General features: G+C 43.6%; 1 protein-coding gene across 1 annotated transcript in view; it reads left to right on the top strand.

Annotated features, from left to right (window-relative positions):
- Nucleotides 1-17,163, top strand: part of GRID1 (glutamate ionotropic receptor delta type subunit 1) — a gene marked incomplete at both ends in the record, with an annotated part of 680,272 nt that extends 663,109 nt beyond the window's left edge. Inside the window, one exon of the mRNA XM_079706722.1 lies at nt 16,735-17,163. Within this exon, the coding sequence (XP_079562848.1) occupies nt 16,735-17,163 (429 nt within the window). The remainder of the gene's footprint in view (nt 1-16,734) is intronic.
- Nucleotides 17,164-17,392: the final 229 nt, after the last annotated feature.

The following is a 17,392-nucleotide window of genomic DNA, read 5'->3' as shown; positions in this document are numbered from 1 at the left end:
AAGTCCATTCTCTAGTTGGTCTACATCTTTATTCACGTCTTGCTCCTAGGTTCTTCTGACCATTTTTTTTTCTTTTTTCTTTTTTTTTAGATTCCACATATATGTGTTAATCTACGATATTTGTTTTTCTCTTTCTGACTTACTTCACTCTGTATGACAGTCTCTAGGTCCACCTCACTACAAATAACTCAGTTTCGTTCCTTTTTATGGTTGAGTAATATTCCATTGTATATATATGCCACATCTTCTTTATCCATTCATCTGTCTGTGGACACTTAGGTTGCTTCCGTGTCCTGGCTATTGTAAATAGAACTGCAATGAACATTTTGGTACATGACTCTTTTTGAATTATGGTTTTCTCAGGGTGTATGCCCAGTAGTGGGATTGCTGGGTCACATGGTAGTGCTATTTTTAGTTTTTTAAGGAACCTCCATACTCTTCTTCTTAGTGGCTGTATCAATTTACATTCCCACCAACAGTGCAAGAGGGTTCCCTTTTCTCCACACCCTCTCCAGCATTTATGGTTTGTAGGTTTTTTGATGGTGGCCATTCTGACTGGTGTGAGATGATATCTCATTGTAGTTTTGATGTGCATTTCTCTAATGATTAATGATGTTGAGGATTCTTTCATGTGTTTGTTGGCAGTCCGTATATCTTCTTTGGAGAAATGTCTACTTAGGTCTTCTGCCCATTTTTGGATTGGGTTGTTTGTTTTTTTGATATTGAGCTTCATGAGTTGCTTATATGTTTTGGAGATTAATCATTTGTCAGTTGCTTCATTTGCCAGTATTTTCTCCCATTCTGAGGACTGTCTTTTGGTCTTGTTTATGGTTTCCTTTGCTGTGCAAAAGCTTTTAAGTTTCATTACGTCCCATTTGTTTATTTTTGTTTTTATTTCCATTTCTCTAGGAGGTGCGTCTTGCTGTGATTTATGCCATAAAGTGTTCTGCCTGTTTTCCTCCAAGAGGTTGATGGTGTCTGGCCTTACATTTAGGTCTTTAATCCATTTTGAGTTTATTTTTGTGTATGGTGTTAGGGAGTGTTCTAATTTCATTCTTTTACATGGAGCTGTCCAGTTTTCCCAGCACCACTTATTGAAGAGGCTGTCTTTTCTCCACTGTATATTCTTGCATCCTTTATCAAAGATAAGGTGGCCATATGTGCGTGGGTTTATCTCTGGGCTTTCTATCCTGTTCCTTTGATCTATATTTCTGTTTTTGTGCCAGTACCATACTGTCTTGATTACTGTAGCTTTGTAGTATAGTCTGAAGTCAGGGAGCCTGATTCCTCCAGCTCTGTTTTTCTTTCTCATGATTGCCAAGCTTCTTTTGCTACTGGAAAATCTTCAATGAAGTTTACAGCAAATGTCCCTCTATACAAATGTCCCTTTCATTAGGGGAAGAGGACAGCTTTTCCAGCTGGGTGAGCATTGCACTGTCATGGAGGCACCATTCTGGGCTGCTGTGAGCAGTGTGGAGACCAGGGGACACAGGCTCAGACCCAGAGTGTCCCTTGTGGGTCCATCCTTGTTGCTTCCAGTCATTGTCTCATCACATCCCCTGGTTCAGTATCTAGCACCAGGTCCAGCCTGGACAGCCCGGAATGAATTGTCAAAGGGGCTATGTATGTGTGTGAGAGAGGTGGGGGGGGATCACTGGAGAGACATAGAAGACAGAGGCAAAAAGAGAGAAAGACCACGAGACCAAGCGATGAGCTCCTTGAGAGGAACAGCTCCCTTCTTGCCTGGAAAGCCTCCTAGCTTCCTTTTTGGCTTCTACATAAGCCCAGGATCTCAGTCACAAGAGAATGAAATACAGTATTCCTGCTTAGAAGATGTGGAACTTTCTGCCCGGGGATGCCAGCCTGCTTCTGGATAGGAATGAGAGTTGATGTAGAGGCGGGTTGAATAAAACACAGTAGCTGCCTTTCCTCCAGCCCTTTTGGGTGTTATACGGTAAAAGGAAGAACTGTTCCATCTTTTTCCTGTTTTTATAGGTTTCTGCTTTTCAAATGAAATTTCTCCCTTCCTTTCCTCATTTCTTTAGTAAGTATGCCTGTAAGAACATAGTTCCTGTCCTTAGGGGGCTTAGCTCTACATGGGCAGACATGGCAGAGAGGTCAGCCAAGCAGTCTCTGTCATCCATTGATCAGGGCCACCCTGGAATGAGCCACAGTTTCCATCAAGGGCTCAGGGGCACCCAGCCCAGCTGGGGCATGGTGGGGTCACAGAGGGTAGGGATACTGGTTAGTGAAGAGTTCCTGGGGCTTGGGCTTGTTGGAACTGAGTGTTGAAGGATTGGTGCTAATCCTCGAGCTGGAGGAGATTGGAGCTTGCTTTGGGGCAGGATGACCAGCACAGGGTAGACAAAGTCATCACACCTCCTGGAGCTCTGGGGCATCAGCAAGGAGATGGGAGTAGAGGAGGCTGGAGTGCAAAGCAGGGACTTGCTCTGAAGGACTTAGATGCCAGGCCAAGGGGTTTATACCTCATCACATAGGGAATAGGAGCCAGGAAAGGGGTTGAAACAACAGATTTTAGAAGCATATATTGAAAACCTTTGACAAATATTGATGGTATTTAATCCAGAACCGCTTTGTATTACTGGTTGCCTGTATTTTATGGAGCAGCATTTGCAATTAGGTGAGAGTGTCTGCTTGAGCTGAGAATGCTTCATTTTGGGGCTTTGGCTGTATTTCTTAAGAGCCAGAAACCTGTCTTTGGGTGGAGTCCTAAGTCGTATTTAACAGCTTATGCTGCGACATCTTCAGAGTTTAGACACCTACTTCGGGAAGAGTAGTAATGTGCATTCAACCTCTTAATATTCATGTGGATTTGAGGTCATATTTTTTCTAAGGAATCAGACGATTATGTAGTTACCCAATGTAGGTGCGTGCATCCTGCTCCGCAGTTGCAGTAAAGAGCCACCCTCTAGATTTATGGGGAAAGTTGAGCCATTGCTTTGAGAATAAAATATTCATGGAATAAAGATGAAAACTGCACAAACGGGAGATGACATGAGAAGTGAGGGATGAATCATTTGTCACTAGGCTGGAAGCTTGGAATTCTTGTTGCTTCCTGCCTTGCCTGCCCTCCCCCAGTCTCTGCTTCCTCTGTCAGGGTCTGACAGAGGCCAGGGTGGCCAGGCAGCAGTGGTGAGGCAGCAGCCAAGCCCCTCTGTTCTGGCCAGTGGTCCAGCTTCTGTCTGCAAAGGCCCACAACACACTCCTGTGCTCCATGGGAGATTTGTTGCTAAGGACACTCCCCTCAAATGTACACCTTTCCCTGCCTCCATCCTCCAGTGCTTCTTCAACTCCATGTAGAGACTTTCTCTCCTGCACCTTTGCCCTATTCATTTATGCTAACTCCACAGTGTCACTCTGAGGTTCAACAAGGGATGGTGTGTAAATTGCCTTAAGTAGCAGCTGACCCATGGGAAAGCTCTTGTTGAATAGTGGCCAAGGGGCTGCTCCCTCCCAAGGACCTTGTGATGGGCAGAAAGGGCTGCAGGAAGAGGAGTCACACCTTCTCTGCCAGGAAAACTACATGTTATCTTCTTTTCTTAAAATGTAAAATATTTATTATTTCAGAGTTTGGGTCGGAAATGGAAGCATAGTTTAGCTGGGTCTTCTGTCTCAAGGTCTCTCACAAGGATGTAATCAAGTTATTGACCAGGGCTGGGGGCTCATCTGAAGGCTATACTGGGGACAGATCCACTTCCAAGCTCACTCACATGGTTGTTTTTGTGGTCAGGATTCAGTTCCTTATGGGCCATTGGGCTGAAGGCCTCATGTCCTCACTGGCTGTTGGCCAGAGGCCATCATTGACATCTTTGCACATGGGCCTCTCCATAGGCCAGCTCACAACGTGGCAGCTGGTCTGGTCATTGTCATTGTCATAGTCATCACCACCACTACTGTTATTGCATCTCAGATGGGGAGAGATTAAGAAGCCTTCCCAAGGGGGCTTCCCTGGTGGCACAGTGGTTGAGAGTCCGCCTGCCAATGCAGGGGATACAGGTTCGTGCCCCGGTCTGGGAAGATCCCACATGCCACAGAGCGGCTAGGACTGTGAGCCATGGCCGCCGAGCCTGCGCGTCCGGAGCCTGTGCTCTGCAACGGGAGAGGCCACAACAGTGAGAGGCCCGCGTACCGCAAAAAAAAAAAAAAAAAAAAAAAAAGAAGCCTTCCCAAACCAGGCCTGGAATCTGCCTCTGCAGCACTGTTAGAAATATGGATTCTCAAGCCCCACCCCATGGATTCAGAGTTGAACCTGGGCCTTTTTTTGTTTTTTCCAAGGCCCCCACATGACTCTCAGGTTCCCATGTTATCTTCTTAACTCTCCTGATTCTCTTCAATAACATTTGAGGAAGGTATCCCTATCCCTGGAGAAATGGGACTCAGAAATAGCAGCGGCAGAACTGGGAGAGGAATGATGTGTCTGCCACTGGGCCTTACATCAGGAGTGTGCAGGAGCAGGGGTTCCTACTTAGCCTTTCCAGATGGTTTGAGGATGAAGAGTGTAGACCAGTGATCCTTTCCCTGAGCCAGGATCCTGGCTCCTAGCTAGGCATTTACATCCTCTGAACCCCAGAGGGGTTAGGATTAGGGTTAGTCCTAACCAGAGGTGTTCAGAGATTCTGCTGAAAACGGATCCTGGCCCAGTGGCTACACTGCTGTTATCAGATCCCTGGGCATGAGGGTAAAGACAGTGAGTGTGTGTTGCAGCCCTTCACTCATGGCCTTTCAGTAAGAAGGCACTGAACATTTACCGTACACCAGCGTGTAGCTCAAAACCAGCTCAGACGTCACCCCACTCTGTAAAACCTCCCTTGCCCGTCTCCACGGGCCTTCTTACCTCCCTGTGTAAACACTCAGGATTGAGTGTTGGGTGGAATTCCAAATTGCCACTAATGGTTTACCTGCCTATCTCTGCTTTGAGTCTGTTGGCTCTTCTCCACCTCTGCATTCCTATCACTTTGCTCAGTTTCTGGAACAGTGGGACCTCTTATTAAGGGGTGATGAATACAAACTATTGAGCACCTTCTGTGTGCCAGGGACCAAGATGGACGCTTCACGAAGAACATTAGCTCCTCTTGTAGTAGGAGCTCAAAAGTGTTTATCGAATGAATGAACCAGTCTAGGATCCTATAAAGAAAATGTTATTAATGTTAAATTGTTGTGGAACTATTGCAGCTGGATCAATGGCTTTCAATTCTGGCTGCACATCAGAGGTGATGCATTCTGGAGCTTTTTAGAAATACAGATGCTTGGGCTCCATTCCCCAAAGGGTCATATTAGGCAGATCTGGACAACTGTAATTTCTAGAAGCTCCCCATGTGCTTCTGATATCCTGTCAAGGATGAAAACCAGTGGTCTACACCATCATGCCAAGGGGAAAATGAGTGGAAAAGAGCTCAGGTTTTGGAACTGGGTAAACACAGGCTCTCATCCTGGTGCTCCACTTACCATAGAATTGTGTAACCGTGAGCAAGTCTCTCCACCCCATGTGTACCTGCTGCTACCATGTAGGAGGTAGGAGGTGTCTGTTACCTCCCTCCTTTCCTTGTCTGCCCCTACAAAATCTGAAAATAAGCTCATCAGAACTCTTTCTCTAATGTTCTGAAATACTGCCCATCTCATCCCCTGAGACCACTTCATTGGCTTAAAGTTCAGCTTCTTTGCTCATACCCGGCTGTTTCTCTAAGATCCCCAACCCAGCCCTTTGGGTTGGAGCAATTCTTCGGGGCAACACTTTAGAAGATCATGTTGATGGTGTTTCTCCCAGCCAGTTGGGTATTATTTACTACCTGGTTGGTCTGCGGTAATAGAAGATCACCTCCTACAACCATTCCATCATGTGGGAAGTCCCTCATTCCATTTTGTTCCTGCCTAACTTAAAGTAGGAGCCATTGGACTCCAAACAAAGTCAGTTCTAATGAGTCCCACCTGGAACCGGCTCTTGCAAAGATGATAGTTTAGTTAATTACCATTTTCCAGTACAGTGTTTTATTTCCATGTTGGTGAACAGAGGCTCAGTTACAGAACTTGATCTCTCTGCAAGACAGTAGCTGGGAGAGGGTCTCCAGTAACCTTTGTTGGTGCATATGTTGTCATGTTTAATATGAGGTAACAAACACAGAACTGGAATTCAGCCGGATTCATGGATAAATGCCATCAATGAATTTTATGTCATATTCAGGGCCGTTTAACTAGGTCAGTTACTTACAGTAAATTAATGAATGCAGCAGCAAGCTTCCAAGTCTTTTTCCACAGCTGTCATTACCTGGTTGAACACTGAAACCTTGATATAATGAGGATGTAAACTGATGTAATGCACATAAAAAAGTCCATTATTTGAATTTGCATAACATAATAGAATGCCCCATTTTGTCTAAAATATAGATAGTTATTCAAATCATTCCTGCCTCTTTCCTTGAGCAGGTGGATTATGTCTGCCTCCTACTTCCTTGGACAGGGAGCCACCAGAAATGACTTGATGTGTGCTCAATCTGATCCAAGAAGACAGTGTTTCCAGAGTTTCCAAAGAAGGTGGTTTTTTCCAATCCTCTGCACTTCAGCTCTGGCCCCCTAAACAGACACCTAATGGGACATATTGGGAGACTCAGAAATGGGCTGCCTGTGTTTTTCAGAGAGGATAAGGAGGTATTTGGCTTAGTTCTACTCATTTTCTTGTGCAGTTAAACAACCAATATAGGAAGCTCATGATGGCATCCTCTTTTCCCCAGGTTTGATTTTCTGTTGGATCGACCAGCAGTAATAGATTTTGAATAGAATGCGGTCCCACTGGTGTGGAGAGGATGGGTTTCTTGACTGCCATTTGGAGTAGGAAGGTCTCCTTGGAAAGTTTGTTCAATGGGTATGGACATTTTCTATGTGTCCCAATGAGGAGAGGTTACAGGCTAATGAATAACCTCAGTGGAAGATGAGACCCACTGCACAGCTTTGCAGCCCTTCTTGGAAGTGATTCATTTGTCCTTAATTGGAGGCAAGAAAAAATATGGATTTAAAAATGCTATTTATTCAAGAAAAAGATCAGAGAGAGGCCTTCCAGGCAGAGGAGAGCAGGCAGCCATCTCGGGAAAAGACTGCACTTAAGAAAGCCATATTAGATTTGTTCAAGATGGCAGAGTAGAAGGACGTGCTCTCACTCCCTCTTGTGAGAACACGGAATCACAACTAACTACTGAACAATCATTGACAGGAAGACGCTGGAACTCACCAAAAAAGATATCCCACATCCAAAGACAAAGGAGAAGCTGCAATGAGATGGTATGAGGGGCACAATCACAATAAAATCAAATCCCATAACCACTGGGTGGGTGACTCACAAACTGGACAACAATTATACCACAGAAGTCCACCCACTAGAGTGAAGATTCTGAGCCCCACGTCAGTCTTCCCATGCTAGGGGTCCAGCAACGGGAGTAGGAATTCCCAGAGAATCCGATTTTGAAGGCTTGTAGGATTTCATGGCAGGAATTCAACAGGACTAGGGGAAACAGAGACTCCACTCTTGGAGGGCACACATAAAGTAGTGTGTGCATCAGGACCCAGGGGAAGGAGCAGTGACCCCACGGGAGACTGAACCAGACCTATCTGCTAGTGTTAGAGGGTCTCCTGCAGAGGTGGGGGGGTGGCTGTGGCTCACCACGGGGACGAGGACACTGGCAACTGAAGTTCTGGGAAGTACTCCTTAGCGTGAGCCCACCTGGAGGCTGCCATTAGCCACACCAAAGAGCTGGGTAGGCTCCAGTGCTAGGTTGCCTCTGGCCAAACAACCAACAAGGAGGGAACCCAGCCCCACCCATTAGCAGACAAGCAGATTAAAGTTTTACTGAGCTCTGCCCACCAGAGCAACACCCACCTCTACCCATCCCCAGTTCATCCCATCAGGAAGCTTGCACAAGCCTCTTAGATAGCCTCATCTACCAGAGGGCAGACAGCAGAAGCAAGAAGAACTATAGTCCTGCAGCCTGTGGAACGAAAACCACATTCATCAAAAGATAGACAAAATGAAAAGGCAGAGGACTATGTACCAGAGGAAGGAACAAGATGAAACCCCCGAAAAACAACTAAATGAATTGGAGATAGGCAACCTTCCAGAAAAAGAATTCAGAATAATGATAGTGAAGATGATACAGGACCTCGGAAAAGAATTGAGGCAAAGATCGAGATGATGCAAGAATTATTTAACAAAGACCTAGAAGAATTAAAGAAAAAACAAACAGAGATGAACAGTCCAATAACTGAAATAAAAAATACACTAAAAGGAAACAACAGCAGAATAATGGAGGCAGAAGAACAGAGAGGTGACCTGGAAGACAGAATGGTGGAATTCACTGCCATGGAACAGAATAAAAAACAATGAAAAGAAATGAAGACAGTCTAAGAGACCTCTGGGACAACATTAAGTGCACCAACATTCTCATTATAGGAGTCCCAGAAGGAGAAGAGAGAGAGAGAGGACATGAGAAAATACTTGAAGAGATTATAGTCGAAAACTTCCCTAACATGGGGAAGGAAATAGCCACCCAAGTCCACGAAGTAATCAAATCAAGTAATCAAATTGACAGAAATTAAAGACAAAGAAAAATTATTAAAAGCAAGAAGGGAAAAATGACAACATACATGGGAACTCCCATAAGGTTAACAGCTGATTTCTCAGCAGAAACTCTACAAGCCAGAAGGGAGTGGCATGATATACTTAAAGTGATGAAAGGGAAGAACCTACAATCAAGATTACTCTACCTGGCAAGGATCTCATTCAGACTCGATGGAGAAATCAAAAGCTTTACAGACAAGCAAAAGCTAAGAGAATTCAGCACCACCAAACCAGCTCTACAACAAATGCTAAAGGAACTTCTCTAAGTGGGAAACACAGGAGAAGAAAAGGACCTACAAAAACAAACCCAAAACAATTAGAAAATGGTAATAGGAACATGCATATCGATAATCACCTTAAATGTGAATGGATTAAATGCTCCAACCAAAAGACACAGCATTGTTGAATGAATACAAAAACAAGACCCATCTATAGGCTGTCTACAAGAGACCCACTTCAGACCTAGGGACACATTCAGACTGAAAGTGAAGGGATGGAAAAAGATATTCCATGAAAATGGAAATCAAAAGAAAGCTGGAGTAGCAATACTCATATCAAATAAAATAGACTTTAAAATAAAGAATGTTACAAGAGACAAGAAAGGACACTACATAATGATAAAGGGATCAATCCAAGGAGAAGATATAACAATTTAAATATATATGCACCCAAAATAGGAGCACCTCAATACCTAAGGGAAATGCTAACAGCTATCAAACAGGAAATTGACAGTAACACAGTAATTGTGAGGGACTCTAACACCTTACTTACACCAATGGACAGAACATCCAGACAGAAAATTAACCTAACACAAGCTTTAAATGACACAATAGACCAGATAGATTTAATTGATATTTATAGGACAATCCATCCAAAAACAGCAGATTACACTTTCTTCTCAAGTGCACATGGAACATTCTCCAGGATTCACATCTTGGGTCACAAATCAAGCCTCGGTAAATTTAAGACAACTGAAATCATATCAAGCATCTTTTCTGACCACAACTCTGTGAGATTAGAAATCAATTACAGGAAAAAAAAACATAAAAGACACAAAAACATGGAGTCTAAACAATACGTTACTAAATAACCAAGAGGTCACTGAAGAAATCAAAGAGGAAATCAAAAAATACCTAGAGACAAATAACAATGAAAACACAACGATCCAAAACCTATGGGATGCAGAAAAAGCAGTTCTAAGAGGGAAGTTTATAGCAATACAAGCCTACCTCAAGGAACAAGAAAAATCTCAAACAATCTAACCTTACACCTAAAGGAACTAGAGAAAGAACAAACAAAACCCAAAGTTAGCAGAAGGGAAGAAATAAAGATCACAGCAGAAATAAATGAAATAGAAACAAAACAATAGCAAAAATCAATAAAACTAAAAGCTGGTTCTTTGAGAAGATAAAATTGGTAAACCTTTAGCTGGACTCATCAAGAAAAAGAGGGAGAAGACTCAAATCAATAAAATTAGAAATGAAAATGGAGAAATTACAACGGACACCACAGAAATACAAAGGATCCTAAGAGATTACTACAAGCAACTCTATGCCAATAAAATGGACAACCTGGAAGAAATGGACAGATTCTTAGAAAGGTATAACCTTCCAAGACTGAACCAGGAAAAAATAGAAAATATGAGGAGACTAATCACAAATAATGCAATTGAAACTGTGATTAAAAAGTTTCCAACAAACAAAAGTCCAGGACCAGATGGTGTCACAGGTGAATTCTTTCAAACAATTAGAGAAGAGCTAACACCAATACTTCTCAAACTCTTCCAAAAACTTGCAGGGGAAGGAACACTCCCAAACTCATTCTATGAAGCCACCATCACCCTGATACCAAAACCAGACAAAGACTCTAAAATAAAAGAAAATTACAGACTGATATCACTGATGAATGTAGATGCAAAGATCCTCAACAAAATACTAGCAAACAGAATCCAACAGCACATTAAAAGGATTATACACCATCATTTAGTGGGATTTATCCCAGGGATGCAAGGATTCTTCAATATACGCAAATCAATCAGTGTGATACACCATATGAACAAACTGAAGAATAAAAACCATATGATCATCTCAATAGATGCAGAGAAAGCTTTTGACAAAATTCAACACCTATTTATGATAAAAACTCTTCAGAGTGTAGGCATAGAGGGAATCTACCTCAACATAATAAAGGCCATAGACGACAAACCCACAGCAAACATCATTGTCAATGGTGAAAAACTGAAAGCATTTCCCCTTACATCAGGAAAAAGACAAGGATGTCCACTCTCGCCACTATTATTCAACATAGTTTTGGAAGTCCTAGCCATGGCAATCAGAGAAGAAAAAGAAATAAAAGGAATACAAATTGGAAAAGAAGAAGTAAAACTGTCACTGTTTGCAGATGACATGATACTATGGATAGAGAATCCTAAAGATGCTACCAGAAAACTACTAGAGCTAATCAATGAATGTGGTAAAGTTGCAGGATACAAAATTAATGCACAGAAATCTCTTACATTCCTATACACTAATGATGAAAAATCTGAAAGAGAAATTAAGGAAACACTCCCATTTACCTCTGCAACAAAAAGAATAAAATACCTAGGAATAAACCTACCTAAGGAGACTGAAGACCTGTATGCAGAAAACTATAAGACACTGTTGAAAGAAATTAAAGATGATACCAACAGATGGAGAGATACATCATGTTCTTGGATTGGAAGAATCAATATTGTGAAAATGGCTACACTACCCAAAGCAATCTACAGATTCGATGCAATCCCTATCAAATTACCAATGGCATTTTTTACTGAACTAGAACAAAAAATCTTAAAATTTGCATGGAGACACAAAAGACCCCGAATAGCCAAAGCAGTCTTGAGGGTAAAAAAACGGGGCTGGAGGAATCAGACTCCCTGACTTCAGACTATACTACAAAGCTACAGTAATCAAGACAATATGGTACTGGCACAAAAAGAGAAATATAGATCAATGGAACAGGATAGAAAGCCCAGAGGTAAACCCACGCACCTATGGTCAACTCATGTATGACAAAGGAGGCAAGGATATACAATGGAGAAAAGACAGCCTCTTCAATAAGTGGTGCTGGGAAAACTGGACAGCTACATGTAAAAGAATGAAATTAGAACACTCCCTAACACCATACACAAAAATAAACTCAAAATGGATTAAAAACCTAAATGTAAGACCGCACACTATAAAACTCTTAGAGGAAAACATAGGAAGAACAGTCTCTGACATAAATCACAGCAAGATCTTTTTTGATCCACTTCCTAGAGGAATGGAAATAAAAACAAAAATAAACAAATGGGACCTAATGAAACCTAAAATCTTTTGCAAAGCAAAGGAAACTACAAATAAGACGAAAAGACAACACTCAGAATGGGAAAAAATATTTGCAAACGAATCAACGGACAAACGATTAATCTCCAAAATATATAAACAGCTCATGCAGCTCAATATTAAAAAATCCAACAGCCCAATCCAAAAATGGGAAGAACACCTAAATAGACATTTCTCCAAAGAAGACATACAGATGGCCAAGAGGCACATGAAAAGCTGCTCAACATCACTAATTATTAGAGAAATACAAATCAAAACTACAATGAGATATCACCTCACACCAGTTAGAATGGGCATCATCAGAAAATCTACAAACAGCAGATGCTGGAGAAGGTGTGGAGAAAAGGGAACCCTCTTGCACTGTTGGTGGGAATGTAAATTGATACAGCCACTATGGAGAACAGTATGGAGGTTCCTTAAAACACTAAAAATAGAATTATCATATGACCCAGCAATCCCACTCCTGGGCATATACCCAGAGAAAACCACAATTCAAAAAGCCACATGCACCATAATATTCATTGCAGCACTATTTACAGTAGCCAGGTCATGGCAGCAACCTAAATGTCCATCGACAGACGAATAGATAAAATGTGGTACATGTATACAATGGAATATTAGCCTAAAAAGGAACGAAATTGGGTCATTTGTAGAGACGTGGATGGACCTAGAGACTGTCATGCAGAGTGAAGTAAGTCAGAAAGAGAAAAACAAATATCATATATTAACTCATATATGTGGAATCTAGAAAAATGGTACCAATGAACTGGTTTGCAAGGCAGAAATAGAGACACAGATGTAGAGAACTAACATATGGACACCAAGGGGGGAAAGTGGCGGTGGGGTGGTGGGGTGATGAATTGGGAGATTGGAATTTACATATATACACTAATATGTATAAAATAGTTAACTAATAACCTGCTGTATAAAAAATTACAATAATTTTTTAAATGACATAGTGAATGATACAATAAAAATAAAAAAAGAAACCCATCTTAGAAAGGCCTCAGGAGTCGGGTATGCAACATTAGGGAAATATTTTTCAATCTTATCAATAGCAGCAAATATTATTAACATTGTTAAATATTTGTACAATTATCACAACATTTACTTTTATATTCACCATCTTCCCTGATCTTTACCCGGCTCCTAGGAAGCAGATTTTAGTACAACTGCCATGTTATAGGGGAGAGAATGGAGGCCCAGATAGATTGTGTGTCTTAGCAGAATCCAGACTCAAATCTCAACCTTTGGCTCCAAATTTCATCCTCCTTCTTCTCCACTTCATGTCAAGTGCTAATAATAAGTGGAAAAAAAGATGTTTTAAAAAACCACACAAAATAAATGCTATTTATTCAAGTTCTTTCCTCCAAAAATCTGCACTCTAGGGTATCGGATTGTCTCCACATCCACACTCTGGGCTGGTCTTTATTCTAGATGCTTTGATATTACCTGGTCAACCCCTCCGAGCTGTGATAATTATGCTAGATTATTATATAATTATGCCTGTGCCCTATCACTTTTATAATACTGCCCCCAAGCCTCCTCTCCCTTGTCCTTCACTGGTGAAGGATTTCATCAAAAAGGTGACCTCTTTTGCTCCCATTTCTCCAGAAGATTTTGGTTGGTTGGTCTTCCCACAAAGCTTTCCTTATGTCTTGTTTCCCTGGCATTAGGTAAGAGAGCTCCTTTCACTTTGCTCCCACTCTCAACTCTCTGTCTCCCTCTGGCCTTCTTTGGCAGGAAGTTCTCATTCTCTACCTGTCTACCCCCAAATCATGGGAGCATCTGAACACTTGTCCTGGCCAAGTGTTCCGTTGACTATGAAAAAGGGGGCCAAGCCCTCTCCTTTAACTGCCAGAATCCAGAGTGAACACAGCTGGGACCAAGACACTCACCTCCCGCTCCAAATTAGTCTACTCTTAAACTACTTATTTCTATCCTCAAAAGGATTCTTACAGCCCTGAAAAGAAAACAGAAAGGAGAAAAAGGCAAGATTATGCAACTAACTAGTTCTTCCAGTGATCCCAGGACCACTCACTTGGTCATCAGTTTTCCTTTAGGCTAAGGGCTCTGCCAGCCCTTGGCTTGTCCATTCTTCGAGCTTGGCTGGCTGCAAAGAGAAGGGAAGTTTATATTCTTAAGCTCCAAAAGTGTCTGACCAGACAGGGTCTGGTACCTGTCTTCTGCCCTTCATGTATTTTGAAATGAAAATAGCCCATAGATACAAATATTTACCAACACAGCCGTGGCACTGACTTTGGCTGACACACATGAAACAGTGCATCAGAAGCTTATCAGGAGCTCACAGCAGCCATGAGAAGGCTGGAGAAGCATGCTGGGTGATGGGCAGAAGTCAAGGCTTGTTTGGAGGGCTGGGAGGCAAAATCCAGGAGGTGGTCACAGAGTAGAAAGTTTCTTGAAGCACTACCGCTGTCGTGGATGGACCGTCAACCATCTTCTGTCTCTTTATCTCTGTTCAGGATTCAGATCCAGTTCTCTTGTCCTTACCTGGGTCATGGTCCTGCCTTTTGGCTACAGGTAGGCAGGGCACTGCCAAACTTATCTAGTGGGGAAAAAGTGATTCCCTCAAGGAAAATAAATCATGGTCTTCTTGGGAAGGGAGAATTGATGCTTGATAGCAGTAAAACAGCCAGTGCCTAATATAACAGTTGAACAACTATTAAAAATAGTTCAATATTCAAGAATAGAAACACAGCATATAAATGATACATGGAAAAGAGCAAGGTTGCACAGAGCTGGATCAACCATGCTGTAATTTAGTTAAGAAGAGAACTTGGATTTAGTTTGGTAAACATTTTACAGACTGTTGAAGGAGTCAGTGAAAGACATTGTATGCACCATGTTTAGTCTAAGTAAAGGCCTGGTACTCTCTAGCCACTTGCCCCAATTTCACCCACCATACTTGCCACCCAGAGGTGTCCCTAACTTGGAGCTAGTCTCCCAGCAATGGTGAGCTGAGCTCTGCTGAGCTTTGGCTTCAGATCACTGGAAGCTTGGCTCTGCCCATGGGGCCATGTCAACGATTTCTGATGTGGCTTCCATTATGAAATGACCCACTTCCCATAGTGCCTTCCACCCTCAAACCAGTTGGATTTCTTATCCTCAGGTTTCCTCTTGGCCTCAAAGGAGTTCCTCATTGTTGTATGAGTATTGTCAGTCTTCTTGTTCTGGGAAGGGTTCTGGGGAAGATAGCAGGTGTCCCGCCAGAAGCCAAGCCCTGTGTGCTAGTCATGAACTCAACAAAGTTGTGGAGAGAGCAGTGGTCCTGCCTTCTCCATGCCAGGGAGCATGGAGCTCCCTGCATTGGGAGCATGGAGTGGTCTGCAGAGACAGCTTCCTTGCCTGAGAAAGGCTGGGATGAGACTTAATGGGATGAAACTTAACCAACCCCACATACTCTCCTATGAGAGGGGAGCTCACTCCAGGTATTTAGGGTTGCCTCTTCCTGGGGAATATCCTCTCCCACTAGCCTTAGAGGAGCCCAAAGCAGCCACTGGAATGGCCCTTGGATATGTGTGTCTCCTCCTTTTTTCTTTTGAAACAACCCTACCAGGTGGACAGGAGACAGGTTTCTCTCTCTGCTATATGGATGTTGACATTAGACAGCCTGTGATGCTCTGTCTTGCAGCAGAGCTTTGACTTGGTATTGCTCATGCAGTTTGACAACAGGGAAGCACAGGCAGTGGGAATAACCTTGCCTGGCACATCCGCACTAATACTCCTGAAAATAGGACTGCAACTTCTAACACCTCACTGAGGGGCTGGCATGGCTCTTCCATGGACACCTGGGTTTGTACCCCAGGTCACTGGGGAGAAACTGAGGAAGTAGATTACATGGTCTTTTTTCTTCAAAAAGCTTTCAAGTAGTTTGGCTTCTTTGATTTATTCTGACACTGTAGACAAAATATCAGTGATATTTGTTCTGCTTCTTTTCTTAAGCAAATAGATAATTGAACAAACAAAACAACTTCCTTGACGCCGTGCACCGTGAGGAGAGTCAGGTGTGTGAGGGTCGCCTATCTCGGCAGCCTCAAACTCTCATGATACTGGAAAAGTCAGCTGACCCCTGGGAAGTCTCTTCCCTCATCATCCCACCCCCCATCCTTATCCAGGACCCCAGCCCCATGAGACTCCAGACGGGGACATGCCCCCTCCCTGGCATCTCTGGAGATTTTGAATGCTCCAGGCTTCCTGTGCTGCCTGTGCCGTTCACTGGGGTTATGAATCTGGGAGGCCATTGACCTTCCTGAACCCAAGCCTCCTTTTGCATAGGGTGGGGTTGATCCCCCCAGGTCTTTTGAACATTATGAGCACTAAATGGCAAATCCATGGGGCACGTTAGGAGCTCAAGGACCATTCCCTTTTATTCCCATGGGACTCCTGCTGTTTCTGCCAGTTGTTCAAAGCATCTTCTCCCAAGGCTTGCTTCTGGGTGTGACAGTTGTTCTAAACAGAGTGCGGGCGGGGGTTGGGGGCAGGTGGCAGATGCTGCCAAGTCCTGCTTGCTGGGTCTTTGCTACCTGGGGGCAGTGTCCCAGGCTACTTGTACCCCAGGTAACAGGGCTGGCCATGCAGTTAAGGGGAGGTGGGAGAGAAATGGGGGCATGCTCACCCAGTGCCCAGCAGGCTGAACAGGCCTGGGGTCTCCAGCCTCCCAGAGTTTTCAGAAAGCCAGTCGGGGCACCTGTTAGGGCTTCGCCTGACCCTCCTGTGCTTTCCCTGCAGGACAAAGAAGTGAATCTGGAGCAGGTCCATCGGCGCATGAACAGTCTAATGGATGAAGACATTGCTCACAAGCAGATTTCCCCAGCGTCTATTGAGCTCTCGGCCCTGGAGATGGGGGGCTTGGCTCCCAGCCAGGCCTTGGAGCCAGCGCGGGAGTATCAGAACACGCAGCTCTCGGTCAGCACCTTCTTGCCTGAGCAAAGCAGCCACGGCACCAGCCGGACACTCTCGTCAGGGCCCAGCAGCAACCTGCCTCTGCCACTGAGCAGTTCGGCCACCATGCCCTCCATGCAGTGCAAACACAGGTCGCCCAACGGGGGGCTGTTCCGCCAGAGCCCCGTGAAGACCCCCATCCCCATGTCCTTCCAGCCCGTGCCTGGAGGCGTCCTTCCGGAGGCCTTGGACACCTCCCACGGCACCTCCATCTGATCGCGCCGCCTGCCCTCCTGCCCACCCATCCACCCACCCGACCAGCAGAGCTTTTTAATACCAGAAAACAACAACACAAGCCACACACACACGTGCACACACACAGAGACTCTTTCATTTTTCTTGTATATATGTGTAAATAATGACAGAATGGAGTGGGGTAAAAGTGTATTTTGAATATTCCCAATTTTCGAAGTCAGTAAAAAAAAAAAAACCACAAAAACTGTAT

This window comes from Hyperoodon ampullatus, assembly GCF_949752795.1.
Source record: "Hyperoodon ampullatus genome assembly, chromosome: 1".
NCBI classification, from domain to species: Eukaryota; Metazoa; Chordata; class Mammalia; order Artiodactyla; family Ziphiidae; genus Hyperoodon; species Hyperoodon ampullatus.
This window is presented reverse-complemented; position numbering and strand designations above follow the sequence as displayed.